This window comes from Panicum virgatum, chromosome 9N, assembly GCF_016808335.1.
Source record: "Panicum virgatum strain AP13 chromosome 9N, P.virgatum_v5, whole genome shotgun sequence".
Classification (NCBI taxonomy): Eukaryota; Viridiplantae; Streptophyta; class Magnoliopsida; order Poales; family Poaceae; genus Panicum; species Panicum virgatum.
Window position 1 is genome coordinate 1551354 of NC_053153.1, and position 27709 is coordinate 1579062.

The 27709-nt window shown below is 50.6% G+C and overlaps 2 protein-coding genes and 2 long non-coding RNA genes across 5 annotated transcripts; 1 reads left to right on the top strand and 3 right to left on the bottom strand.

Moving 5' to 3' along the window:
- Nucleotides 1-342: 342 nt before the first annotated feature.
- On the bottom strand, nt 343-2739 carry LOC120691555. Its single transcript, XR_005682292.1, has 3 exons — nt 1923-2739; nt 1745-1829; nt 343-760 (listed from the first exon to the last, which is right to left on the bottom strand). It is a non-coding gene; the product is annotated as an uncharacterized LOC120691555 (long non-coding RNA).
- Nucleotides 2740-5821: 3082 nt separating this feature from the next.
- On the bottom strand, nt 5822-7811 carry LOC120691554. Its single transcript, XR_005682291.1, has 3 exons — nt 7402-7811; nt 7224-7308; nt 5822-6239 (listed from the first exon to the last, which is right to left on the bottom strand). It is a non-coding gene; the product is annotated as an uncharacterized LOC120691554 (long non-coding RNA).
- Nucleotides 7812-15134: 7323 nt separating this feature from the next.
- LOC120691445 lies at nt 15135-18409 on the top strand. Of its 2 annotated transcripts, XR_005682230.1 has the most exons (4): nt 15135-15423; nt 16224-16406; nt 17565-17859; nt 18199-18409. XR_005682230.1 is itself a non-coding variant. In XM_039974514.1 (3 exons), exons 2-3 carry the CDS (start codon nt 16248-16250, stop codon nt 17727-17729), a joined length of 324 nt encoding a protein of 107 aa, XP_039830448.1. In that variant the 5' UTR covers nt 15135-15423; nt 16224-16247; the 3' UTR covers nt 17730-18091. The 2 variants fall into 2 exon arrangements, 1 of the variants encoding a protein (XP_039830448.1); XM_039974514.1 differs by lacking the exon at nt 18199-18409 and having other exon boundaries at nt 17565-18091.
- Nucleotides 18410-18425: 16 nt separating this feature from the next.
- On the bottom strand, nt 18426-19427 carry LOC120691444 (NDR1/HIN1-like protein 3). The gene has a single exon (XM_039974513.1). It carries the CDS (start codon nt 19293-19295, stop codon nt 18660-18662), a length of 636 nt encoding a protein of 211 aa, XP_039830447.1. The 5' UTR covers nt 19296-19427; the 3' UTR covers nt 18426-18659.
- Nucleotides 19428-27709: the final 8282 nt, after the last annotated feature.

Sequence of the window (27709 nt, forward strand, 5' to 3'; positions counted from 1 at the left end):
GATAAGGGGGCACTCGCGACAACCGTTCCCAACATGGCTCGATCATTGAAATCTTCACACCTAGCTTACGCGTAGAGACTTAGTTTCCACCGGGGACATCTCTAAACTTTCCTACACATAGGTCCATCCGGGGGACACCTCTAAGCCTCTCTGCATAGCCTTTAGCCACGTATCTAGGACTGTACATCAATGATCAAGTCAAAGAAGGTAATTGGCTTATCCGTTCCATTATATTGGATATGTGGTAGCACGGAAAGGTGCTCAAAACCAACGTCGTCCACTCGGTCCTTAATCGATCCAAGCGGACTATGCCCATGTGACTTCATTCTCTAGGCCCTAACATTCCGCTCGAATCTCGATACTGCACTCCACTTGTCCCAGATACTCAAGTGCACTCAAGGATAATCAGGTAAGTGTGATACTCCAAACCATTCCTTTCGAGCAAGCAATATGAGTATTCTAAGCAGGGCTAAGCATCTAATCAGATTAAGTTATTAACTGACTAACAAGTGACAAGGACATGGATAACAATTCAAGGAAGGGTAATGCAAGAGAATAGGTATCAAAATGCAATACATACATACTATATAACCCCATATTACCCGGTGATGTAACTAACTAACTCAGATTAAATAGGAGTAAAGAATCATGCTTAGCTGCTTGCCTGGGTTAACTTCGGGCTCGACCATGAACGGGATTCCGGGTTCAGGCTCGACGGACTCGGCAGGCTCAACGGGTTCGTTCTCCGACGGTTCAGTCACTATAATGCATGAATGAGATGCCAGAATTAACATGATGCCCTGATTGTGCAACAAATGCTATGCATGAAATGAGATGCATGCATTAGTGTGATATCCTAGATTATGCAAGGGTGACAAGACGTGAATAATGAATGGCACATATGCGATGATGCACAAACGTAACACACGCGACAACAACCAATCACTATGCAAACACGAACGAGGAAACTAGAGCAAGAATTAGGAAATAAACTTATAAAACAAACATAAATCACAAATTAAATTGAGAAAGCAAAGAACATTACAAGGAACTCATGAAAATTTGGATTTACATCAAAAGCATTTTCCTAGAATTAATCATAAATATATCAATTTTTAGTTACTCTAAATAAGATAAATAAAAAAAAGAACATGCAAACGAGTCCAAACAATTTCCATAAAATTTGCACAGGAACTAAACATGTAAACAAGGCTAACAAAAGTGGTTTTGCCATTTTATCATTTTCAGAAAATATTTATGCAATAAACAACATTTCAGACCAAGCACAAAATCGAAACAAAACGCTAACCAACATGCGAGATTCATGCAAGCAAGTTGTACCACTGGAAAGAACATTTCACAAGGAGCCTAACAAAATTTGGTTTAGCATTTTTAGAGCATCACACAAATAACTAAGCATTTAACTCACTTTTGCAATATTAAACCACAAGTAAATCTATAGGACAGTAACATGCAAAACTATATTTTTCAGGAGTAGATCTAATCAAAAGGAAACTAACAAAACAAGTTTCACTATTTTTGGATCTATATATATTTTTCTATGATTTTTGCAAACTCAAACACACACAAGTACAACAAAGATTGTTATTAGCTTCTACTGTTCATCTTCTACCCACACAGAATCACACACGCAGCACGGCGGCGAGGCTCACTACTCCCGCCAGCGGCAAGCAGGGGCGGAACAGGATGAGCAGAGCGCGGTCCAGGGTGAGGGGGAGCTCACCCAAAGCTCAGACGAAGGAACGGCGCAACAGGGAGGCGCCACAGCGAGCAGAGACGATGACGGGTGGAGGTGCTCGCCGGGAAGCCTGTAGAAGAGGGGAAAAGGATGGATGAGCACCCAAATCGGAGGAGGGCGGCAGTGGGGAGGTGCAGCCATGAGGAATCGAAACGGGGCTCACCATGGGCGGCGAATCGGCGGCGGCAACGGAGCTCCTCGCGACGGCTTCCAATGGCGGCCGGCCGGTGCGGGATCGATTCCGGTTAGGGTGGGGCTCGGCCGGACTTGGGGAAGCACGGCAGAGGTGGAGGACAAGGCGGAGCAGGCTCTGGCGTGCGGAATCGGAGCGAGGTGCGACGGAGATGGTCGTGGCGCCGGCTGTGCCATTGCTCGGCTCGAGCTCGAGGAAGGGGGAGAAGTAGAAGGGGAATACGGCAGCTCAGAGGGGATAAGGCCGGCGACGACAACTGCGGATAAGGACGCATTAACCGAGGATGGCTGGCGGCGATGCCCGACACACGCATACCGGGGATGGCTGGCGCGTGGCCTCGCGCGGCACGCTAGAACAGAAGAGCTACCGGACTGTCCAGGCCTCACACCGGACCGTCCAGGCCTTAAAATTTGGGGTCGTGACAACTCTCCCCCCGTTAAGAAAATCTCGTCCCGAGATTTAGGTAGACAAGAGGGGAAGGATAAAACTTGGACTAGATTGAGACCATATTCACCTAGACAAGTTACACATCCAAGAATTGAGGTACAAGAACATGGGTGTGGTGACAGAGTGAAAACTCACCCCTCGGAAAAGAAATCAGGGTATTCTCGACATAAGCAATCCTCACGTTCCCATGTGGCTTCATCTTCAGGATGATTACTCCATTAAACTTTGACAAACTTCACCATGCTACGCTTCACCTTTCTTTTATCATGATCAAGAATGGCAATTGGGTATTCTTCGTAGATAAGACCTGATTGAAGATCAAGTGCCTCCGAATCGACGAGGTCGGTTGGGACACTATGACACTTCTCCAATTGAGAGATAAGAATAACATTGTATAAGGCGGAGAGTGATTGCGGATGAATGACAGAGAATGATACACCAGGAAACATTTCTTAGAGAAAGGATATATTTGGACAGCAGCACAGTAGATTGATTGGTACAGATTTGGAATCCAAAGAGGAAATACAGTCACCATCAAAGTCGGCTGAAAAGGGCTGGTTGACCATTCTAACGCTAACACATAGTAAGATTTGGCAAAGAAGAGAGGTTCTAAGTTCTGGAAGAATCAAATTCTGAATTAGATAGTGATCCTATACAGAAAAGACGTCAAGGTGAGTTCTTAAGGAGCTCGGAGAAACTGAAAAGAAAGAATATCAAGGCAAGTTTTTCTCAAAAACATTCTTGCTCGATATTGTTTATTAATTGAATTGAATGATACAAGATGCACATGTTGGCATGCCAGTTAGTGTACTAATACCCCTAGAAACTCAAAACTAAGACAACTCATTCGCATCGTTATTCATCTAGGGCCTACCCCTTAAAGAAGACGAGGTAGAGAAAAAAATATTTTAAGGGTTGTATGAAAAGATAATTGTAGTAGTTCATATCCACACGTACTTAAGCACCAGCGCGCACCCAGTGGCACAATCATATGGCTGCAGTCCATACGAGGCCCTAGGTTCCGTCGCGGCACTATAGTTCGTGGAACAATCACCACTACACAAGAAAATCATAGGGAGCAACTCAAATAGCACAAATTGAGAGAGAGGTTTTTCAAATTTCAAAAACATCAAAAGCTTTACGTAGACATACGGAACGCATAAAGTTAGTTAGTCTATCACACGGATTCCACTATGTTAGACTCACACCCAAACAACATGTGATTATGCAATGCAACTATGTTGCAACCCTGTTCATGCACGATGGCTATGATGTATGTGATCAAGTTTTTAATGTACTCATATTTATTTGAGCAAGAATGTAAGCGGATCCAATTCAGATATAGGAATCAAGACATTTTGAAATAAACAAATATGAACGCTAGAAGAACCACAAGATGTTTCTCATCATTAAGGATAGTCGAGATGAATTATCTCCTAGCATTCGAATGAATGGCCTAGAGACGAGGATAATCTGCAGATTTCTCCATACCGTCGTTGAAACTAACAGTTGTGATAGCAAGAAATCTCAGAAAGGTTTATAGAACCTTAGAAAGAGAAACTTAGATTCAAAGCTCTGCACGACCATTGTTTGAACAAGTAATTAGGTTTTGCTCAAAAACACGCATCTGTTTTCCTAAGTTTCTAACCATACTAGGTCTATCGAAAGTGAGATGTGCAATGGTGTGAAGAAACTTATACGAAAATATTAGCAAACACCCAAAGCAACACAATATATATGATATGATGCATGCATGCGAAGTATGAATGCAACATGACGTCTCCTCACCTCGTGAGCACGCCTTAACGCTCTAGCACTCATGACCCGAAACAACCGCATTGTCCAGCATCGCTACAACCCTCCTACTAGCGCTCAGGACAATGGGTGATTCCCACCTTCTCAACTCCGGTAAAAGGCTCAAAAGGTTTCCAGCAGGTAAAAAGGGGTTTTCCTACGCTCCTGCTACTCATGCTGACAGGAGGGGTCAAGCACATCTTAATTAAACAAATGAAGCAGTAAGAAAGAATTAGCTCTAAGACAAAGGAAGAAAGTTAGCATTTTACCTTAAGTTCAAATTTTTAACCAAAGTAAATCTTAGTGCAAGTAGTCAAATTTTATTTGACTCTCAACCCACTAAGCCAATTTTAGGTTCACTTTATGGAAACCTCAGCTCTGATACCCGTTGTGAGAACCGCCCAATTTACCCTCGGTTTAGGTGAAATTATTGATTAATCCTTTAAGACGAGGGCTAACACGTGTCCGTCTCTCGACACGCCACTTGCTAATCCACGCCTTAGAGGCACTTAATCAACACAATTCACCCAGAACGAGAGCAAACCCGGTAGTCCCGGTACGTGTTTGCCACATGCCCAGGATTAAGCACACGTACCGTTATACAAACGCATACATTGCTGATGATCCACAAAGAGCAATTTTATTCATTTATTATTACAAATTTGATATAGGTGGGTCCAACCTAACTTCATTACAAACCTTGGGCTCACAGAAACCATATTAAACAGAAACTTAAGGATTATTATATTTACATGCTCTCACGGAGTTCGATTACGAAGAAACTTACTACGATGATGATGTCTTGCTCAAGGACACCATCCCAGCCTCAACGACCTACTCCTCCCCCGTGCCTAAATCGGCGGAGTAGAAGTGGCCGAACACCACTTCGGGTTCACCTGCAACTAGGGTTAGAAGCACCCTGAGTACAAAGGTACTCCGCAAGACTTACGCAAATAAATAAGCAAGGATCATGCAAAGGCTCAAATAAAAGCTTTAAGGTTAAGTAATTATTGCATAAGCATGAGCTCTTCTAACAAAATTAATTAAAGTTGCCCAAACCCCCAAATACTTTTAGTTGATTAAGAGAGTAACATCATCTATAACTGATCATAGATGTAACAAGAACCGTTCCCATCATAAACGATAATCTACGAGGAGTTCATGGGATAATGAGCTTGCTCATAACCGAGAGCGCGGCAATTCGAATTGGTTATAACCTTGCAAGGGTGTACTACTTTACCCACACGACGCGAGGACCATGCGACTCACCCAACCGGCCAAAGTTGGATAAGGGGGCACTCGCGACAACCGTTCCCAACATGGCTCGATCATTGAAATCTTCACACCTAGCTTACGCGTAGAGACTTAGTTTCCACCGGGGACATCTCTAAACTTTCCTACACATAGGTCCATCCGGGGGACACCTCTAAGCCTCTCTGCATAGCCTTTAGCCACGTATCTAGGACTGTACATCAATGATCAAGTCAAAGAAGGTAATTGGCTTATCCGTTCCATTATATTGGATATGTGGTAGCACGGAAAGGTGCTCAAAACCAACGTCGTCCACTCGGTCCTTAATCGATCCAAGCGGACTATGCCCATGTGACTTCATTCTCTAGGCCCTAACATTCCGCTCGAATCTCGATACTGCACTCCACTTGTCCCAGATACTCAAGTGCACTCAAGGATAATCAGGTAAGTGTGATACTCCAAACCATTCCTTTCGAGCAAGCAATATGAGTATTCTAAGCAGGGCTAAGCATCTAATCAGATTAAGTTATTAACTGACTAACAAGTGACAAGGACATGGATAACAATTCAAGGAAGGGTAATGCAAGAGAATAGGTATCAAAATGCAATACATACATACTATATAACCCCATATTACCCGGTGATGTAACTAACTAACTCAGATTAAATAGGAGTAAAGAATCATGCTTAGCTGCTTGCCTGGGTTAACTTCGGGCTCGACCATGAACGGGATTCCGGGTTCAGGCTCGACGGACTCGGCAGGCTCAACGGGTTCGTTCTCCGACGGTTCAGTCACTATAATGCATGAATGAGATGCCAGAATTAACATGATGCCCTGATTGTGCAACAAATGCTATGCATGAAATGAGATGCATGCATTAGTGTGATATCCTAGATTATGCAAGGGTGACAAGACGTGAATAATGAATGGCACATATGCGATGATGCACAAACGTAACACACGCGACAACAACCAATCACTATGCAAACACGAACGAGGAAACTAGAGCAAGAATTAGGAAATAAACTTATAAAACAAACATAAATCACAAATTAAATTGAGAAAGCAAAGAACATTACAAGGAACTCATGAAAATTTGGATTTACATCAAAAGCATTTTCCTAGAATTAATCATAAATATATCAATTTTTAGTTACTCTAAATAAGATAAATAAAAAAAAGAACATGCAAACGAGTCCAAACAATTTCCATAAAATTTGCACAGGAACTAAACATGTAAACAAGGCTAACAAAAGTGGTTTTGCCATTTTATCATTTTCAGAAAATATTTATGCAATAAACAACATTTCAGACCAAGCACAAAATCGAAACAAAACGCTAACCAACATGCGAGATTCATGCAAGCAAGTTGTACCACTGGAAAGAACATTTCACAAGGAGCCTAACAAAATTTGGTTTAGCATTTTTAGAGCATCACACAAATAACTAAGCATTTAACTCACTTTTGCAATATTAAACCACAAGTAAATCTATAGGACAGTAACATGCAAAACTATATTTTTCAGGAGTAGATCTAATCAAAAGGAAACTAACAAAACAAGTTTCACTATTTTTGGATCTATATATATTTTTCTATGATTTTTGCAAACTCAAACACACACAAGTACAACAAAGATTGTTATTAGCTTCTACTGTTCATCTTCTACCCACACAGAATCACACACGCAGCACGGCGGCGAGGCTCACTACTCCCGCCAGCGGCAAGCAGGGGCGGAACAGGATGAGCAGAGCGCGGTCCAGGGTGAGGGGGAGCTCACCCAAAGCTCAGACGAAGGAACGGCGCAACAGGGAGGCGCCACAGCGAGCAGAGACGATGACGGGTGGAGGTGCTCGCCGGGAAGCCTGTAGAAGAGGGGAAAAGGATGGATGAGCACCCAAATCGGAGGAGGGCGGCAGTGGGGAGGTGCAGCCATGAGGAATCGAAACGGGGCTCACCATGGGCGGCGAATCGGCGGCGGCAACGGAGCTCCTCGCGACGGCTTCCAATGGCGGCCGGCCGGTGCGGGATCGATTCCGGTTAGGGTGGGGCTCGGCCGGACTTGGGGAAGCACGGCAGAGGTGGAGGACAAGGCGGAGCAGGCTCTGGCGTGCGGAATCGGAGCGAGGTGCGACGGAGATGGTCGTGGCGCCGGCTGTGCCATTGCTCGGCTCGAGCTCGAGGAAGGGGGAGAAGTAGAAGGGGAATACGGCAGCTCAGAGGGGATAAGGCCGGCGACGACAACTGCGGATAAGGACGCATTAACCGAGGATGGCTGGCGGCGATGCCCGACACACGCATACCGGGGATGGCTGGCGCGTGGCCTCGCGCGGCACGCTAGAACAGAAGAGCTACCGGACTGTCCAGGCCTCACACCGGACCGTCCAGGCCTTAAAATTTGGGGTCGTGACACCGAGCGCGTCGAGCTCGGCGCGCACGAGCGCGCTGGTGCGGTGCTCCTGGAAGGCGAGCTCCGGGTGCTGGTGGATTCGGCGGCGCACGCCGAGCTGCCACTCCGCGAACCCCGGCTCGCGCGCCGCGTTCAGGAGCTGCCGCGCCAGCGCCGCTGCCATCGGCGTGCCTGGACGTGCAGGTCGAGACGCGCGAAGATGATCGAGCAGGACTAGGGAGGAGGAGGAAGGAAGCGTCGAGTGCCGACTTGGGAAGCGGCGCTGCTCTGGTGGCCTTGTCTGATTCCGCTTGGAATCCTCTTCTGTTTTGATCCGGTGTAAAGGGAAGGATCGATCCCGCGGGCCGCCCGTGGTAAAAGGGGGCAGGGGCAGCCTCGGCCGGCTCGCATGGTTCGGATGTTGCGTTGCGCACATGGCGGCGCACCGGCATGTCGAGAAGTGAGCGTCGCATGGGGTGGTTGTTCTCCCGTCGTTCCCGGTGCGCCCTCTCATGTCGCCTCGTCGCTCTCATTGACAGCGGCGGCACACGACACACATAGGCGTAGGAGCCATCGACGCGGCGTGGTCGCCTTCCTTTTTTTTTTCCTCCTTCAGGGATGGCAACCGGACGTACTCGTTCTAGAAGTGAATGAACTCCTTTTGCGGGGGCAGCCTAGAGCCCCCCCCCCCCCCCCCCCCCAAAAAGCCTTTCCCTACGCAATGCTGGTTTTCCGATCAACCGTCCACACGAGAACTCGCGGTCGACGCGCTGACCCACGTGGTGGAGCCCACACCCACGTGAATACCCCTCCCAGCCCGGCGCTCTCTTTTCCTTTCCCAAATCCCGTTCCTTTCTCTATCTTCTCTCTCTTTCTTTTTCTCTCAGATCCGGATCCGGTCGTGGGAGCTCCGCCCCCCTTGGCGAGCGGCGCGGAAGACCGGCAGCAGGGAGGCGCGGCGCGGCGCGGCGGCGGCGGGTAGGCACGGCGCGGCGACGTTGTAGCTGCTGAAGCTCCATGGGGCCAAGCTCCATGGTGGCGAATCAGTTGTGCGGCGGCGGGCCTCCCCGGGGCAGACCTTCGCGAGCGGCGACGGCGGCAACGGGCTCCCCTGGGGCTGAGCTCCTCCAGCGGCGATGGCGGCAACGGGCTCCACGGCGGGGGTGGCGGCGACGACGGGCAGCGCCGCCTCCTGCGCACTGGCATGTTTTTTTTCTTTTTTTTCAATTTTTTTACTTGATATTTTTTGATGTAAAAGTTTTTCTCATGAGATTTTTTAATTTGTTTCCGTACAACCTTCCAAATTTTTTCTTTGAAAGTTTCCCTCTCCCCTAATTTTCTTTGAAAAATCTTTGTGGTCGCCATTTTTTCTTTAAAAAATTTTCTGCTGCTCTCTATTTTACCTTGAAAATTTTTTCGCTCTCCAGAAATTTTTCTTCAACTTTTTTATTTTTTTCACTCTCTAAAAATGTTTTTTGATTTTTTTTCAAAAAATGACAAAAAAATTACTAAAAATGGAAAAGAAATGTAGCTGTCGGAAATCGACCGTACGGGCCCTAAACCCTAAACCCTAAACCCTAGTCCCCTTCCATACGGTCGACCGTAAATTAGTCTTCCCCCTTCCATACGGTCGATCTTCTGACCGTGAAATTTTTTACTATTTATAGTAATTTTTATCATTTTTTGATAAAAAAATTACGAAAAAATGGGAGAGATAGAAAAATTTCAAGAGAAAAATTAGAAAAGGTTGAAAATTTTTGAGAAATGGAAAAAAAATGACGGGAAAAATTTCAAAGAAAAATATTTGAAACAAATAAAATTGAAAAACAAATTTGAAGGGAAAATTTTCTACATTCTAAAAAAAGTTGTCATAAAAAATTTAAAAAAAAACATCAAAAAATAGAAAAAAGGAAAAAAACGGATCTCGACGCGGCCGGCGCGCTCCAGCGCCGGCCTTCCCCGCCGACCCACGCCGGCGCCGGGGGCGCGAGCGCCGGCCCCGCCACGCCTCCCGCCGCTAGCCCCTCCGGCCTCGCCGCGCCTCCTGGTGCCGTCTCGCCGGGCCTGCCGCGCCTCTCTCTCAGGCCGCATGGAGCAGAGAAAAAGGAGGAAGGGGAGCATCGTCATGGAGTCCGTGGGATACGGATGGAGAAGAAAGAGAAAAATGAGGAAGTGGAACGGAGAAGGGAGGTGGAGAGATAAAGTCGCGTGGGACCTGCACATGTGGGTGGAAAAAAAATCGACCGCTCCAATCGACCGCTCCAAGAAAAAGTTAGGGTCGCTTGTAGATTCATCGTTGGGCCTTTTGCGTGGTTGGCCGGTGAACAAGTAATGTGATCATGCGAACATGTCAATGAACTACTGAACTCTCTCGTTTTTTTTTGGCTGTGAACATTAGTTTGTTTCTTTTTTGAGTAAAGTCAACATTGGTCCCTAAACGTGTACGACTGTATCACACCGGTTTCTAAACTTGCAAATCGACCGTTTAGGTCCTCAAACTTATTCATCTGAGTTATCTCGGTCATCAAACTTGTTCAGCTGTGTCATCTCGGTCCCTAAACTTAGAAATCACTCGTTTAGTTCCTCAAACTTGTTCAATTGTGTCATTTCGATCCCTAAACTTGATTTTGAGTCTCATCTAGATCAAAACAATACAATCTAAAAACTCTATATCAAAAAATATTTCATAACCTTATCATATAAACTCGAATGAAGACAAACTTTGTTGTGGCTCTAGAAGGAGGGCTACAGCCGGGTGCCGTAGTGCACCCGCCTAACCTCAGAGGGTGGTTACCCGGGGAAGTGCAAGCTATTTTTTAGATCTACTCTTGAGGGCAAGAACACAAGAACACACGAGGTTTAGAGTGGTTCGGGCCGCCGGAGCGTAATACCCTACGTCCACTAAGAGTAGTATTGCTCTTGTGTCTATCCGATGAGTCTATCCTCTCTTTAGCGGGCGCCCCCTTTTATAGCGCAAGGAGGGCGCGTACATAGGCGTTGGACCCCGATAGGTGGGCCCAACAAGAATGTATACTATACAGTATAGACACTAATGGAGCTACAGTGATGGAGAATCTCTTGCTGGATACACTTCATCGTAGACTCTCTGACCGAGGGGGGGTCTTCTCCTGTCCCATCAGCGAGGCACCCGTTGAGGTGGTGTAGGTTGCGGCGTAGACTGTTGGGTCTACCGCGCAGGCGTTATGATTCTCCGTCGCCGAGCTGTCGCGTCTAACTGACGCGCGTGGCGTGGGCTGTGCCAGAGGCTGCACCGCGCGCCTTGGTAACGTGCGGTCAATAGTATACAGCCTGGCAAAAGTCACCTCGGGCTCTGTTGTGGCAGAGCGTCATTACGACTACCGTAATGAATGCGGTAGGTGGACGTGTCTTCCCGGGGAAGCGCCGCGCCCCCGCGCGTGTCCGCTCCTGCGGACACGTGGCGGCTCCGGACCCGACAGGTGGGGTGTCTGTTCTCCTCTCGCTAGGGGGTCCGGGACCTGGTGGGAGGTCCGGGCCCCCTAGCTGAGCGCTCCCTTCTCCGGGACACGTGTCATCACCGGACCCTCCCCAAGCGGGGAGCGGGTCCAGGGCCGTTTGCCGGGAGAGTAGGGCTCCGGACTACAGGGGTCCGGCCGCTCAGCCGCCATGGCGCAATTAAGGATAACTACGAGACTCTTGTCTAGGCACAGCAAGTGGGGGTACCCCAGTCCTAGGGTACCGACAGTGGCCCCGGGCCCACCTCGGGAGAGGAACGAACCTGCGGGTGGGGCCACCATCATGATGTGTTTCCACACGACTTGGCTGTGTCGGTGTTCCAGACCCCTTTGAGGCCGGAACACCTGTCGCCAGGTTCTGGTACTAGAGCGTTCTCCGCAGGGCGGCGTAGGTGTAGGCTTAGGGTACGGAACCAAGCTAAGCGGATGCATGGACCTCGAACCGCTCAGGGAGCGAGCACCACTTCCCGGACCCGGCTTCAGGCGACCGTGGCGAGCGGTCTCCGCCGGAGCGGGCCACCGGAGTGGACTTGGGCGACCGTGGCGAGCGGTCTCCGCGGGAGCGGGCCACCGGAGTGGACTTGGGCGACCGTGGCGAGCGGTCTCCGCCGGAGCGGGCCACCGGAGTGGACTTGCGCGACCGTGGCGAGCGGTCTCCGCCGGAGCTGGCCACCGGAGTGGACTTGAGTCGTTGCTGACGATCCCATGAATTACACCACCGAACCTTGCAGTAAGGTGTAGGAAACCAGACCTTATACTAGAAAGGAGCCCGGGACCTCTAGAGACAGCAGTCTCGGATACTAGGGGACTCGTAACAGGGCAGTGAAGTACGTAGGCTTAGGGTATATTACCAGGCTAAGCTACGCGGAGCTTCTCTACCCCAGGATACGGGCACCACTTCTCCGGAGCAGGTCCCTAGAGGTCCGAACTGCCTTCTAGCTAGAAGGGGTGTCCCCACTAATGCCATTAAGTTAACGTAAAGATAGGACTGAGAAAGCAAATCTCCTTCATTTCCTGATTCGCGGTGTACATCAGAGGTCGGGATTACGAGGGCGGACCTCTACCGCTCTGGACCATTTGCTGGTGTCGCCTGTTTGTGCGATGAAGCCAGAGGTCAGGTTTACAAGGGTGGACCTTTATCGCTCTGGACCACACATAGGTACCATATCATTACAAAGGAGAATCACACTCAATCCTATCTAGCGGCCTACGGCTGCCATTCGTAGGGCGTGGACTTTCCTGCCGGAGTGGGACTGCCACTTTGGAGATTCCTCAGTTGTTGGGGACGGAGGCGCCCTGGACGTGCTTATACAGCATCATCCAGCATCACCTCGGGAGCTTGTAGGGCCCTCCTTTGCACAAGAACTGTTTCATGCTTAGTTTGCATGAGAACAACTTCTTTGGCTTTGAATGGGAGTGGCCCTGCCGTTGCCAGCTGCCGCCGGAAGCCAGCCCGATGACTGCCTTCGATGTGCTGAAGCCAGCTTGACATCCTAGCGCAGTGGAAGGACGGGTGCTCGTTTGGACGAGCACGGAGCGTGGAGAAGGGTGGTCGTTCGCCGGCTTCGCCTTGGTGCTGGCACAGGGCCCCCGTGCCTTGCAGTGGAGGCTGATGCCTGTCTGCAGCAGCTCCAAGGAAGGCTTGTGCCAGGCGAGGGGGAAGGCGACAGACATCCTTCTGGCTCCAGGCTCCATCTTGAGAGGAAACCTCGAGCCGACCCCATGCCGCCGCAGGAGGCCCCGGGTGATTGCTTGAGAGAAAACCTTGAGCCGACACCGGAATGGCGTAGGGCGACGCGCAGCTGGCGTCGCTCCTGCGCACCACCGTGCCGGCTCTAAGGTGTCATAGTGGCGACGCACCGCAGGCGCCGTTGCCATGCGCCACCACACCGGGGACACCGCCGCTTCGGTGTTTGGGCATGCGGCGCAGGTGGCGTCGTGCCCTTCTTCATCTTCTTGTCGTTGTTGCAGGGGATGAGCTCAGCCTCAGAGATGAAGAAGTGAGCGGAGACCAGACCAACGCTTGCGCCTCCCCACGGACGACACCAGATGTTGTGGCTCTAGAAGGAGGGCCACAGGCGGGTGGCGTAGTGCACCCGCCTAACCCCAGATGGTGGTTACCCGAAGAAGTGCAAGCTATTTTTCAGATCTACTCTTGGGGCAAGAACACAAGAACACACGAGGGTTTAGAGTGGTTCGGGCCGCCGGAGCGTAATACCCTATGTCCACTGAGAGTAGTATTGCTCTTGTGTCTATCCGATGAGTCTACCCTCTCTTTAGCGGGTGCCCCCCTTTTATAGCACAAGGAGGGCGCGTACATAGGCGTTGGACCCCGACAGGTGGGCCCAACAAAGATGTATACTATACTGTATAGACACTAATAGAGCTACAGTGATAGAGAATCTCTTGCTGGATACACTTCATCGTAGACTCTCTGACCGAGGGGGGTCTTCTCCTGTCCCATCAGTGAGGCATCCGTTGAGGTGGTGTAGGTTGCGGCGTAGACTATTGGGTCTACTGCGCAGGCGTTATGATTCTCCGTTGCCGAGCTATCGCGTCTAACTGACGCGCGTGGCGTGGGGCTGTGCCAGAGGCTGCACCGCGCGCCTTGGTAACGTGCGGTCAATAGTATACAGCTTGGCAAAAGTCGCCTCGGGCTCTGCTGTGGCAGAGCGTCATTACGTCTACCGTAATGAATGCGGTATGTGGGCGTGTCTTCCCGGGGAAGCGCCGCGCCCCCGCGCGTGTCCGCTCCTGCGGACACGTGGTGGCTCCGGACCCGACAGGTGGGGTGTCTGTTCTCCTCCCGCTAGGGGTCCAGATAGTATTTGGGGGTCCGGGACCTGGTGGGAGGTCCGGGCCCCCTAGCTGAGCGCTCCCTTCTCCGGGACACGTGGCATCACCGGACCCTCCCCAAGCGGGGAGTGGGTCCAGGGCCGTTTGCCGGAAGAGTAGGGCTCCGGACTACAGGGGTCCGGCCGCTCAGCCTTCATGGCGTAGTTAAGGATAACTACAAGACTCTTGCCTAGGCACAGCAAGAGGGGGTACTCAAGTCCTGAGGTACCGACAAACTTTATATCAAAATTGTAGCCCTCGACGCGATCTATAGCTTTGTAGTTGAAAAGTTTCTGAATTAAAACTGTTTAGAGTCCCAAAATATTATTGTAAGTCTATAGATTTTGAAATTTAAAAATTAAAATTAAATTTTGGGACGCTAAACGACTCCAAATAAAAAACTTTTCAACTACAAAGTTGTGGACCGTGTCGAGGGCTATAATTTTGACATAAAGATTATCTTTATTCGGATTCATATGAAAAAGTTATATATTATTTTTAATATAGAGTTTTTAGATCGCCTTGTTTTAACTGATGAGATTCAAAACTAAATTTAGGAACCGGGATGACACTATTGAACATGTTTGAGGTTCTAAACGGGTGATTTCTAAGTTTAGAGAGCGGGATGACATAACCGAACAAGTTTGAGAACCTAAATAGTCGATTTGGGAGTTTATGGACTAGGATGACACATCCCAACAAATTTAGGAACCGGTGATGAATTTTCTTTTTTGAGGGGTGGTTGTGAACATGAGTGCAAGTGTAATGTGACCGAGAGATCTTTGCTACTCCTACTTGCAATCGGAAACAGGGATGGCCCAGTTCCTTTAAAAAAAAAGACAGGGACGGTCCGTTTTGTTCTAGTGGTGTGTGTGTGTGTTGCGCGTCTCGTTCCCATGCGGAAAGCTCAGCCCATCATGACCGACCGAATAGAAACGCAAAGACGCGACGGCAGAAGCGGCCCAGTTAGATGACTGCGCACGAGCGAGGAATGGGGAAAAATCCTCCGAGGCATTATCTCAGGAAAAAATGATTTCTCCAAGAAGCTGCTGAAATTAAGAGGCGAGGGCACCAATATTTCGACGTCGTCTTCACCTACAAGTGGAGGAAAAACCAAGAGAGGAGTCGCGGCAGTCAAAGAGCGGAGGGCAAGCTGGGAGCCTGGGATTCATTGGAGCTATCACGAAATCGGAAGAAACCCTACTGACCCCCGCTCCGCGTCGGTTTCCCCCCAATTCGCATCCGCGGCGTGAGATGAGACGGTGAGATCGATATCCGTTGAGTGGCTACCATTTTTTTTCTGATTCCCTTCATTCCTGGACGACGCGGTAGGTTCTCTGAGTAAATATCGTACGGAACCGGTAGATTCGTTTCAGTTTGTGGTAGGTTATTGCTCCTCGATGATCTGGCAGACTGGCACGCGCTGCAGAGAGGATTTTCAGGCCGTTTCTTGCTGATTTAATAGTTTCCCCCATTTTTTCGTGCTTTTTAGGGGCTCTTGTTGTGGGTATTGTGGATATGTTCGTTGCTGGAGTCGGGGCATATTTTGATCATAACGGAAAATCACAACCTCAATTATGATAGCTTCAAGTAGTAATGCTAATTTACACCCCGACCCCGTATGTTATCAGAGAGTTTGGTTATCTAATATAAGTACTTTTCTACTGGTTGTTGTTTCAGTGATTGACTAGAGAAGTCAACTTTTTCTTTTTGGTTGATACCCTGATAGGATCAGAAGTGATCTTGGGAGGCATATATAGTAGGCATTCATAGTAACACTATGTGCTCTTTAGCCTCTTAGTAAAGATCTTGTATCAACCTCCTAATGTGAATATTTTCTGCCATTCGGATATCTCTAGACTTACTGTAGAGGTAGTGACATTTTGATGTATCTCAAAAATTGGTAGCAGTAGCCCATAAAGTTGACTGGCCTTAAGATCTCTTTCCTTCTTCATCAAGATCTGGTGTTTTGCCTTCAAGGGATCATTAATCTGGTGTTCAATTTGATTTTAGTTAGCTAGCACAAAATCACTAATCAGATCACTATGGCATATATTTATAGGTTCTGTAATTGCTGATTGGCGTGATGAATTCGAGGCCAATAGTTCTTATCTTCCTCCTGCTCGTGCTCATCATCACATCACAGTTTGAGTGGAAGCAACAGATTGGTGAGGCTGAGGCGAATCCAACAGCTACACGGAGGAGGCAGCAGGCACTTGAAAGGGAAGATGCTGTTAAAGAGAAAGTGAGCATCCTGTATTCCTGTTAAATTGGTCAGTTTCAATTAATTCTCAACATTTCCAGTTTCGCCCTTGGAAATGAGTAGACATTTCACATTTCTAGCAAAAGCCACATAATTTATCTATAACATTTGTTGCATTGATGTTATTTTGTTATCAATTTACCATGTTCTGAATGCTAGTGCCTCCACGGTAACTGAGCTTTGAGCACGGATATTAAAACCACCCACCATATTGTGTAGTATGCAAAGGTTGATTGAAATCTCGAGCTTTTCTGGTTTATTCTCCATTTTGTTTGAGTTGGTTATCTTAACAAACTTAATATTTCTGGAATGGTAATTATGTCACTCCTTTATGTTTCTTAGCTGCTTACAGATTAGTTTTTGTGTAGATCCTAGTATAAAAGATTTAAAGTTGTAACTGAGTGAAGTCTTTGCTAAGGGCTGAATATCTATAACCTGGGGGAATTGTAGGTCACGTCATTTGTGTGTCTTTATTGAAAACAATCCTTACTTCAGGAGTGCTTGTAGCTCAGCATGTACTGTAATCCTTTAACTCCTATTCTTCACCTACTTACGAGTTATGGAAGTAGGCCCCAAGCTTTCATAGTTTTGACAGGTTGCAAGACTGCTTGCATGTCAAGTGATTTTTGTGGACTTTTCTTGTTATAATATTTTTCTCTCATATGATATATTTGGAGCATGGTGTTTTTAGTGGCCATTTTCTAGATGGTTTGATAACCTTGCAGTTACCTGAATGCCATGACTAGAGTTGTATTTACATCTGTGTTTTACATAATTTTGCTGAAAATGCCTATGGTCTGTGACGATAGATGGTGTTGTTCAATGGCTTTATAGTTGTCAGATGAATGAAAAGAAAAACAATGGATGTTTGATTGTATAGTTCGATCGTTTGAGCACTTCAAAAGGTGCACGCCTACCATCTTCATCATTTCCTTGGCACACCAGTAGCTGGCTGTCAAGATTCTGGCACTGATAACCTTTTTTGCAAGTCTTTTGTTATTAGGAAGTTTCGCTGTTTTAGTATCAGTAGCTGTGATAGGCACTTTTCACTGCCAGTAGCTACTTGCTTATCTTTCTTGCATCCATTGCTTTATATGGGTTCGGAATATCACAGCTTAAAAGATTACGTCTTATGTACAGATAATATTGGCACAAGAGAAAAATATTCAGCAACTTAATGAGCTTATCCAGAGCCTTCAACTTCAGCTGTTGCATTGCCGTGGCAGTAATAGTACTGCTCATACCACCTCAAGTCAGTCGACTGGCAACAACGAAGTGGAGGGACAGGAAATGATCGGTGATTGATAACCCCATGTGGTGACATAGGTAGTTTGCTTCAGAGTACAACCAAGACAAGAACAGAAGCTTTTCATGCAATGGAAACCCATATCACCGCCATCTGGTCGGCTGGTAGTGAGTCATTGTTGATGTACTGGTATTGTGATATTTGACATTACCATCTTTCTTCTCCTTTCACTCCAGTTTGTACAGGGTTGTAGTATGTTGGTTTAGGTTGCTCTCCCGACAAAGATCTGAATGTGTGTGCCAATCTTTTTTTTTTTGTGTGTTTGTTGATTATTTTACCCTCTCAATCAATATATGTGCTCGAATCTGTGTATGGTGAATCATTTCTTTATGATCTTAGTTTCATGCCCTGCATTTTTCCAGAGCTCTTGATTTTGTGCAAGTTGTAAGCTAAAATTTTCCTCAGCAATTTTTGTTCTTTGCCAACGTTGTACTCATACAGTCCCTTTGTCTTTCGTGCCATGAACAGTGAAGGGGAGGATGCAAGAAAGAGATAAAGCGGCACTCTCCAACCTGAAGCAAGGGATTAAATTCCACTTTCCAGCAATGAAGAGATGGGTGCCAAGCATGCTTTCGCTGATTGTTTTCTTGACACGGTTATACTGCTTCTGTAAATGCATGTGTACGGCACCGTTGTATGTGGTTTGAAACACAAGAATTTAACTCGCTTTTGTTGATAATTGAGCTGATTCCTTGTAAATTCCTATGAAATTTCCGCGTTTCAAAACAAGCCAAGTACACACCGAATGTCGCATCACACATAGCATTTACAGTATGAAGCTATGATCAGTCGAAACTCACACGAAGAAAAAGTAAGGAGAACCAAGCGAAATTGAAAAAAAAAAGAAGTCGATCGAAGTAATAAATAAAAAAACAACGCATGCGATGTTTAGCGCGCGATTAGCAAACAGCCAAACACGAAACGATGGATCAGCACCCCCTCTGCGATGACCGGAGCAACTCGCATGTGGTCTTCTGGAAGACGACTGCGGCGGCGTCCTGCCCGGCGAGCTGCAGCTTGAGCGGGCACCTGGACTCCAGCCTGCACCACGTGCTGTGCAGCTGGTACTTGACCTGCCCCGAGAGCGCCGCCTCGACGTCGAACACTCCCTTGCCGCTCTGCCTCCGGTACGCCTTGACGCCGGCGCTCCCGAGCATGACGCTCACCACGTCGGCGCCGCTGGCGATGCGGAACACGGCGGTCTTCCTGGCGGGCAGGACGTAGCCCGGCGCGGCGACGTCGACGCGGTCGAAGCGCTGGCCGTCGAAGAGGTAGTCGGCCTCGAGGGAGCGGAAGGTGGCGCCCATGGCCCAGTTGGGGTTGCGCACGGCGAGCGTGAGCGTGAGGTTGTAGGAGATGGTGGCGGCGGGCGACGTCGTGGCGAGCGCGAAGCGCGCGAGCGAGGCGTCCTCGACTTGGAACCGGGGCTGGGCCGCGTGGCCGTAGCCGACGACGAGGACGACGATGACGGCGACCGCGGCGATGATGGCGAGGCCGATGCAGAAGCCGCACGCGAAGCGGCTGTACGAGCCGAAGCAGCCGCAGCACTCGCAGTCGTCGCACATGGTGGATCGATCGAGATCGGCCCGCCGGGTGCACGGCCGGACACGAAGATAGCTAGGCTATAGGCTAGCGTTTGGGCGTGTGACGGTTATAGACGTTGCTGGTTGTAGTTTGCCAGGCCTGTGTAGCATATCTGTCCCTGTGTCCCATCTACCACATATATAGGCTCAGCCAAACGTCAAATGCAAAAGACGTCGACCATCGTGATCGTTGTATATATAACGCAGTTACGACGTATTTGATCCATTTTTACTTGCTTCCATGCATCTTGAAATCAGGTATATGTAACACAAACTAAAGTTGTTATTAATTAGCAGATAATAATTAGATATGTGGTCATTGTTCAAACCCATTTAGCCAACCACATATTAGCATGTGGTGGATCCAAATAGCCACTGCTAATAGCTAGGCAGCTATAACTGAATTCGTGATCCAACCAAGAATTTGAATTGTACTGTCTGTGCTTTTCTAGGAAGGATACGATTTGAATTTTGTTTTGGTGCCCACTGATGCATGTTTTGGAATCCCTTCTTCAGAGGAGCAAACCATGATTCTGTTTTGGCACCACCACTTGGCTTAATTAGTTTACTCCTCCATCTGAAGATGGCATTTTCATTCCCAGAAAGATAGCATCATGCACTTGATTCTTACAGTGCAACAAGCTTCAGGTCTTTTGGATGGTTTATCTGCTCCTCGAGTGCAGTTTTTGTGTGCATATGGGCATGTGCTCACCTAGATTGCTGTCCGTTGGATGGATATTTGGTGGCGGAGATTCATGCTAAGGTGCTCACCTAAAACTTATCCGACGCACCCCTAATTTTTTAGTCAAAATGCTAGAAATCAATTTGGAAATGAAGTTGCTCAGCTCATAATCGTAGAATTCAGTACGCGGGGAGTGAGAACAAAACAATAGGGCAAAAGATCATGAGTGCACTGACCAAAAGAAACCTAACGGTGCTGGATGAAGGCACCTTGCCTATGTGGGCACACGGTATTTTCCGTTGCTTCCTCTGAAGAAGAGATTCTGAGAAAGAATTCAGAAAACGCTCAGATCGTTCAGCGTCAGCATATGTAGCTCTAGTCAGCAAACCAAACGGCGGCCAGTCCTCCAGTTCAAATTGTTTTCTCGTCCATTTCGTCAGTTTGATTGCGATTTTGACACAGAAAAGAAAATGCTGCGAAGTTCAGCAGCTACCGTAAATGAAACCGCGTCCTAGCTAATACATCTGTTGCCCAGGTAACTCACAATCTCATGGTAAAGGCCGGAGGTCAGCTTGACCTGAGGCCGCTTGATTGAATTGGAAATGGAATTCGGTTACAAAGAGAGGGGGATGCTCTGCCTATATAGCAAGAGCTCACCCACTAAAGTGCTTAAAGCAAAAGTAGCCCGGCTCATCAACTTGGAAGCCAAGACAAGTCTTAAACATAAAGTTAATGCATAATTAAGATACAAACACTAGGCTTATTAGGCTATCAATCTCCCCCTAAGCCTAGTGCTGAGTGATCTGCTTCAGCCCGATCTTCTCCCTCATCTCCTGGAACTTGGTCTTGCCCAGCAACTTGGTGAGGATGTCAGCCAGCTGATCAGTGGTGGGAATGTGTTCAGCCTTGATGCTCCCGTCTTCCAGGCAATCCCTGATGAAGTGGTACTTGATCCGGATGTGCTTGCTCCTCCCATGGAAGACGGGGTTCTTGGCCAGAGCTAAGGCTGACCTGTTGTCCACCTTGAGCTCCACCATATCCGCGTTGCTGCCCCGCAGCTCCCCGAGCAGCCTGGACAGCCACAGCGCTTGTGTGGCGGCTGATGCGGCGGCGATGTACTCCGCCTCACAACTAGACAGCGCCACCACCTTCTGCTTGGTGGATTGCCAGCAGACCAAGCAGCCACCGAGGAAGAACATGGTCCCGCTGGTGCTCTTTCTTGTCTCAATGTCGCCGGCGAGGTCGCTATCGCAGTAGCCGGTGAAGCGCATCGCACCAAGGGCGCACTTGTAGTGCAGGCCGAAGTCCAGCGTCCCCGCGATGTAGCGCAGGATCCGCTTGACAGCCTGCAAATGCTCCGCTGTCGGCCACTCCATGAATCGGCTCACGTACCCGACCGCGAACGCCAGGTCCGGCCGGGTGTGGACGAGGTAGCGGAGACTGCCCACCAGGCGGCGATAGTGAGTAGGATCAACCTCCTCTGCTTCACTGTCGCGGCTGAGCTTGAGCTTCTCCTCCATCGGCGTGTGGACGGGGTTGCAGCCCTCCATGCCGCCGAGCTCCAAGATGCGCTTGGCGTAGTGAGCTTGGCGAAGCGTGATGCCGCTGGCGTCCTGGTGCACTTCGATGCCGAGGTAGAAGCTCAGCAACCCGAGGTCGCTCATGTCGAACCTCTGCTTCATGGCCGCCTTGAACTTCTCCACCTCCCCTGCATCTGCGCCGGCGATGATGAGGTCGTCGACGTAGACCCCGACCAGCAGGACAGAGCGCCCGCTGCCCCGCCGGTACATCGCCGCCTCGTGCGCACTCTGCTGGAAGCCCATCTCCTTGAGCGTGGCGTCCAGCTTCGCGTTCCAGGCCCGTGGCGCCTGCCTGAGCGCGTACAATGCCTTGCGCAGGCGATACACCTTGCCTTCTTCTCCGGGGACGGCGAAGCCGGGTGGCTGCCGCACGTACACCTCCTCCTTGAGGTCCCCATTGAGGAAGGTGGACTTCACGTCCATGTGGTGCACGCCCCATTCTTCCTGGGCCGCCAGCGCGAGAAGGACCCGAACGGACTCCATCCTCGCCATCAGCGCGAATGCGTCGTCGTAGTCGATCCCTTCCTGCTGGGCGAAGCCACGCGCCACCAGCCGCGCCTTGTGCTTGATCAAGGTGCCCTTCTCATCCTTCTTGAGCTTGAAGACCCATTTCAGGGTGATTGGGCGGTGACCGGCCGGCGGATCCATGAGCTCCCAAGTCCTGTTCTTCTCCACGGACTCGAGCTCCAGCTGCATCGCCTCACGCCACGCTGGATTGCCTTGTGCCTCCACGTATGTGGACGGCTCGCCAGTGTGCGTCAGATGCAGCTCTGCGAACACCCGCGGCTCCACCTCCGGCACGGCTTCGTCGCCGAGGATGTTGTCGATCCTGCGGTACCGGAGAGGCTCGCCGTCGTAGAACGCGTCGAGGCGGTCCTCATCATCCTGCAGAGCGGTGGCTAACTCAATTTGAGTCTGCGCTGCCCCTCCAGGAGTTGCCAAAGCAGGGGATGGCGAGGGCAACGCTGAAGTAGGGGATGGCGCGGAAACAGGAGACAGAGCGGAAGCAGAGTAGGGCGCGCCGCCCGTTGATGCTGCGCTCCCAATCTCCCCCGGAGATGGAGATCGAGGCAAGGGTGAGGCCGCGGTCGCAGAAACGTCTTGCGCACCTGGTCCGCCGGCGTCGATCAGCTCGTCGTCGAAGACGAGCTCCTCCGCCATCGATGCAGCATGATCTGCGCTCTTGCTCCAGTCCCATCCGCGTGTCTCATCGAAGACGACATCACGCGACACAAGAACGCGCCACGACACCTGGCCGTAGACGCGGTACGCCTTGGTGCCGTCCGCGTAGCCGATGAAGACGCCCGGCCTGCTGCGGTCGTCGAGTTTCCGCACCTGGTTCAGCTCCTTGACGAAGCAGAGGCAGCCGAAGACGCGCAGGTGCGCCACCGCCGGAGCTCGCCCGTGCCAAGCCTCGTAAGGCGTCTTGCCTTGCAGGCTCTTGGTCAGTGATCAGTTCAGCAGGTGGACCGCCGTGGCCACCGCTTCCCCCCAGAACTTGGCCGGCATGGCTCGCTGCTTGAGCAGAGCCCGCACCGTGGCCACCACGGTCTGATTTCTCCGCTCTACCATGCCATTCTGCTGAGGCGAATAGGGAGCGGAGTAATGACGCGTGATGCCTTCGTCGGCGCAGTAGTCAGCGAGTTCTGCGGCGGTGAATTCCTGATCATTGTCCGTGCGGAGGACGCGCAGCTTGCTCCCGCTGGCCTTCTCCGCCTCCGCCTGGACGCGCTTGATCGCATCCGCAGTGGCCGACTTTGCTGTCAGCAGGGACACCCACATGAAGTGCGTGGCGTCGTCCACCAACAGCAAGAAGAAGCGCCGGGCGTCGCCGGCGTCACCGGTCCACACAGGTCGCCGTGCACCAGTTCCAGCTGCTCCCGCGCGCGGTACTGGGCCTGGGCGGGGAAGTGCGCATGCCTATGCTTGGTGAGGACGCACGTGTCGCAGAGGTGGCCGGCGTGCTTGATCACCGGCATCCCGCGCATCATGTCGTCCTTGCAGAGCTTGTGCAGGGCGTCGAAGTGGAGATGACCGTAGCGCTCATGCCACAGCCACGCTTGATCATCCTTGCGCACGGCGAGGCAGAGCTTCTGGTCCTCGGCTTGTTCAGGACGGCGCGGCTTGGCCGCGGTGAAGTGGTGGGTGTAGAGAAAGTTGGGACCGCGCAGGACTTTGATCAGGAGACGTCCGTGCTGATCCCAGACCCTTAGAACACCGTCTCGGATCCTCACTTCCGATCCGTCCTTGTCCAGCCGCCCGAGGCTCATGATCGAGTTCTTGAGCGCCGGGATGTAGAAGACGCCGTGCAGCAGCCACCGTTCGCTGTTCTTCCCCTCGAACGCGATGGTGCCGACGCCCTGGATGTCCACCCTGGATGCGTCGCCGAACCGCACTGAGCCGGACACATCACCATCGAGGTCGGTGAAGAGCTCACGGCGCCCGGTCATGTGGTGGGTCGCGCCGCTGTCGATGTACCACTCGTCGACGTCCTCTTCGACGGCAGTGTTAAGGACGACTCGGGCGCGCCACTCGTCGAGCTCGAGGAAGAGACCGTGCGCTGCTGCATGTTCTGCATCCAGCTCGATGGTGCCGTGAGCGAGGAAGAGGCCAACGTCGACGTCTCCCTCCGCAACATGTGCGGCACCGCGATTTCGCCGCGGCTGGGGGCAGTCTTTAGCCTAGTGCCCAGCGCGATTGCAGTTGTGGCAGGTGTCGTCGCGGCCCGCTCTGCGTTCGCCGCCGGCGTCACCTCCACGATCACCGCGTCCGCCCGGGATCGGCCGCGCCGCCAGCACGGTCGCCCTTGGGCTTGTTCTTCCTGCCTCCACGGGGACGACGATGCCGCTCCTGGCCGTCCTTGGACGTGGTGGCATTGTCTCCCTTCCGGCCGCCGGCGCGCCGCTGCTCGGAGTACAGCAGCTTGCCCTGCTCTGACTCCGACGCGCGTTCGCGGTCCTCGACCACCTTGAACCGCCCGGCAACATCGTCGATGGAGAGATCCTGGAGGTCGAGGAGGGTCTCAATGGAGAAGACGAGCTGCTCATACCTCTTGGGCATGCACCGGAGAAACTTCTCCACGGCGCGCGCCTTGTCGAGATTGGTGTCGCCGTTGCGCACCATCTGCTCCATCAGGTTGGTGAGGCGAACCGCAAAATCTTCAATTTGCTCGTCGAGGCGAAAGGTGAGACCTTCCCACTCCCCGCAAAGATGCTGGAGCGCAGCGCGGCGAACGCAATCGCTCCCTACGCGCCTGGCTTCGATCGCCTCCCAGGCGAGCTTGGCGGTGGGCTTGTTGGCGAGGGTGGCTTCGATCTCCGGTGGGACCGAGGCGCAGAGGGCCTCCATCGCCCGGCGATCCTGCTCGAAGTCGACGTTGTCGTACTTGATGACGTCCCACAAGAAGCGAGCTTGCATCTTCACCTTCATGAGGAGACTCCACTCGTAGTAGTTCGACCACGTGAGCATCGGCCGTCCGGTGCCAATCTCACGGTAGATGTGCGCAGCCGGCGAACGCCCGCGCCGCCCGCGGTGCAGTGGTGGAGACGGCGACATGCGGCGGCGGTGGTTCTTCGATTGGTGCGATCCGTCGGACTCCTCTGACTCCGCCTCCCCTTCCTCTTCTTCCGCCTCCTCTGCCTTGATCTCCGCTCGCAGAGCTGCAGCGGCTTCCACCGCGGCCTTGGCCGCGGCCGCTGCGTCCGCAGCTACCTGCGCCGCCTGCGCAGCAGCTGCCTCGGCGGCCTCGAGACGCACCTTCCGCACCTGTGCGGCGGCGGCGTCGCCGCCCGCACCAGGGGGCTTGGAGGCGTCCGCAAGGCGGCGAGCTCTCGAGCTGGAGGTAGACATGGTGGCAGCGGCGGCGGCTGGGGAGGGAAAAACACACTAGAACCCTAGCTCTTGATGCCAATTATTGCCCAGGTAACTCACAATCTCATGGTAAAGGCCGGAGGTCAGCTTGATCTGAGGCCGCTTGATTGAATTGGAAATGGAATTCGGTTACAAAGAGAGGGGATACTCTGGGAGCTCACCCACTAAAGTGTTTAAAGCAAAAGTAGCCCGGCTCATCAACTTGGAAGCCAAGGCAAGTCTTAAACATAAATCTAATGCATAATTAAGATACAAACACTAGACTTATTAGGCTATCAACATCTATCCGTCCTCGTCAGCTTTGCTACTCGATCACTGCTACGCGCAAAACAACGCATGGGCACCGCCTGAAAGTTGCGCATGGATCGGACGGAGAACATGAACATCTCCGAACGCTACCTTGTGCTGGCCGTCTTCGCCAGGATGCCGGCCGACCGGTTCTCCTTTCCAGCAGCACTGCTCCTGATTCCTGACGACGGCGAACCGGGCTACGTATTTTGAATCGATGAAGAGAAAGAAAAGACCCTGGCGAACCGTGTCCCCAAAATAAAAGGTCTCCTGCTTGTCAAGCAAAGCCAATCCAGTAGTAATCCATATGCAAAGGATAGAGCAACGAAAGCGAGAGGAGCTGCGTGCATCTCAGGAACGCGTTGGTTCTTGGTTGTTGGTCATCGTCGTCAGTGCGTTGTCGTGGCAAACGCAACGAAAAGCGCCTACACAGACCAGAAGTCCAATTTGATGCGAATGAACGATCTTGTTGCACACTCCTAACACAATTTTGTTTTTCTATAATATTTTCTATTTTTTCATGTGACTTTTTTTTTCTGCTGGAGCATCAGGACAGAAAAAAAAAGGTTTGTTCAGTGGTGAAAAACGTTGTTCCACCGAGAAGGGGAAAGAGAATGTTGGAATAGAAAAAAAATCCACTTGGAAAAGAAAATTTGTTTCACAATGAAGTCTATGATTAGAACATCTTTTGTTGAGTTTGATATTCTGTTTTGTCCTAGAAATTGTTATAAGGTAGCGCATGTTGTGGCAGCGCTTGGTTGTAAGTGTCCTAAGGCTTACTCCAACCGAGTAGGCAGCAGGGTACCCAAACCAAAAAAAGGTGCTGGAAGTGCACTGTAGCAGGACCTATCTCTCTCCAACCGAATAGGTAAACGCGATACGCATTTTAGGCTGAGGGGTACTGGAGACGCAGAAATGAGTCATCCCTCTCCCGCACGGGTCACTATACGACCAACTACCCTCGCTTTTTACCTGCTCACTACGCTTTTTACCTGCTCACTACGCTTTTTACCTGCTCGGGTTTTTGCCTACCCAGGTGCCCGTCGCCCATCTCCTGGCCGCGAGACCTATACAGCAAAATGGGTCTCAGTTTTTTGCCTACTCGGTTGGAGTAAGCAGGCACTTTTCTCAATTGGGAGTGTACGCCTTTCGGGCTTGAGGACTTGGTGGCCAACGATTCCGCCGAGTCTATGAGTTAATGGAATACAAAATTCCGCTAAAAAAGAAGATGGTGATGTTACAATAGATAAAAAAAAACATGTAGGTATGTTATGTATGTTACAGTTTCATCATGAACGTGCGATTAGTAATGTTACAGTTGCGTATGTGACCCACAGTATTTCCCCCATAGCCGGGATCTGGTAGTTTGACAGCGGTGTACCGTGCACGATGAACAGCTTGAGATTTGATACAGCTTCAGATGCCTTAATCATGTGCCCCCGACTAATCTAACAGTTGGTGTCAACTTTGGGTAGGTAGTGCCGCACCACGTTTGCCCTCCTCTTTTGGGGCCCGGGCGAAACTCTGGCCTTTCCTCGGAACCTCTAGCAGCCTGTCGTCCCTGTCCTTTTCGAAATTTATTATTCACACTTTCACGATGCTCGCATAGGTTTGGTTCTTCTTCTCCGGTATCCAACCCGATTCATCGGCCTCCTCGTTCTCTTCGCTCTCCTGCTTGCTCGAGAAGTGGTGGCGTCTGTCTGAGACCAACTTACAAACGGCCAAATTAAACGGGTCAAAACTGATCAGTTCAACTGTTCATCCTCCAGGATTGTGTGTCAGCAACAAGTGTTCATCCTAGCTACCGGACGCATCTTTTCCCCTGTCCCCGCCTCCCCGGGATAGGATATCCCCACTCATCATCTCATCAAGGGCCTGGGAGAGAGCGTTCAGTTGACTGCACCTCGATCATCCGGCAGGGTCAACCCCCCTGCTTCCCAAACCAAGCAGCTGCAGCTCAATAATTCTTGACAAAA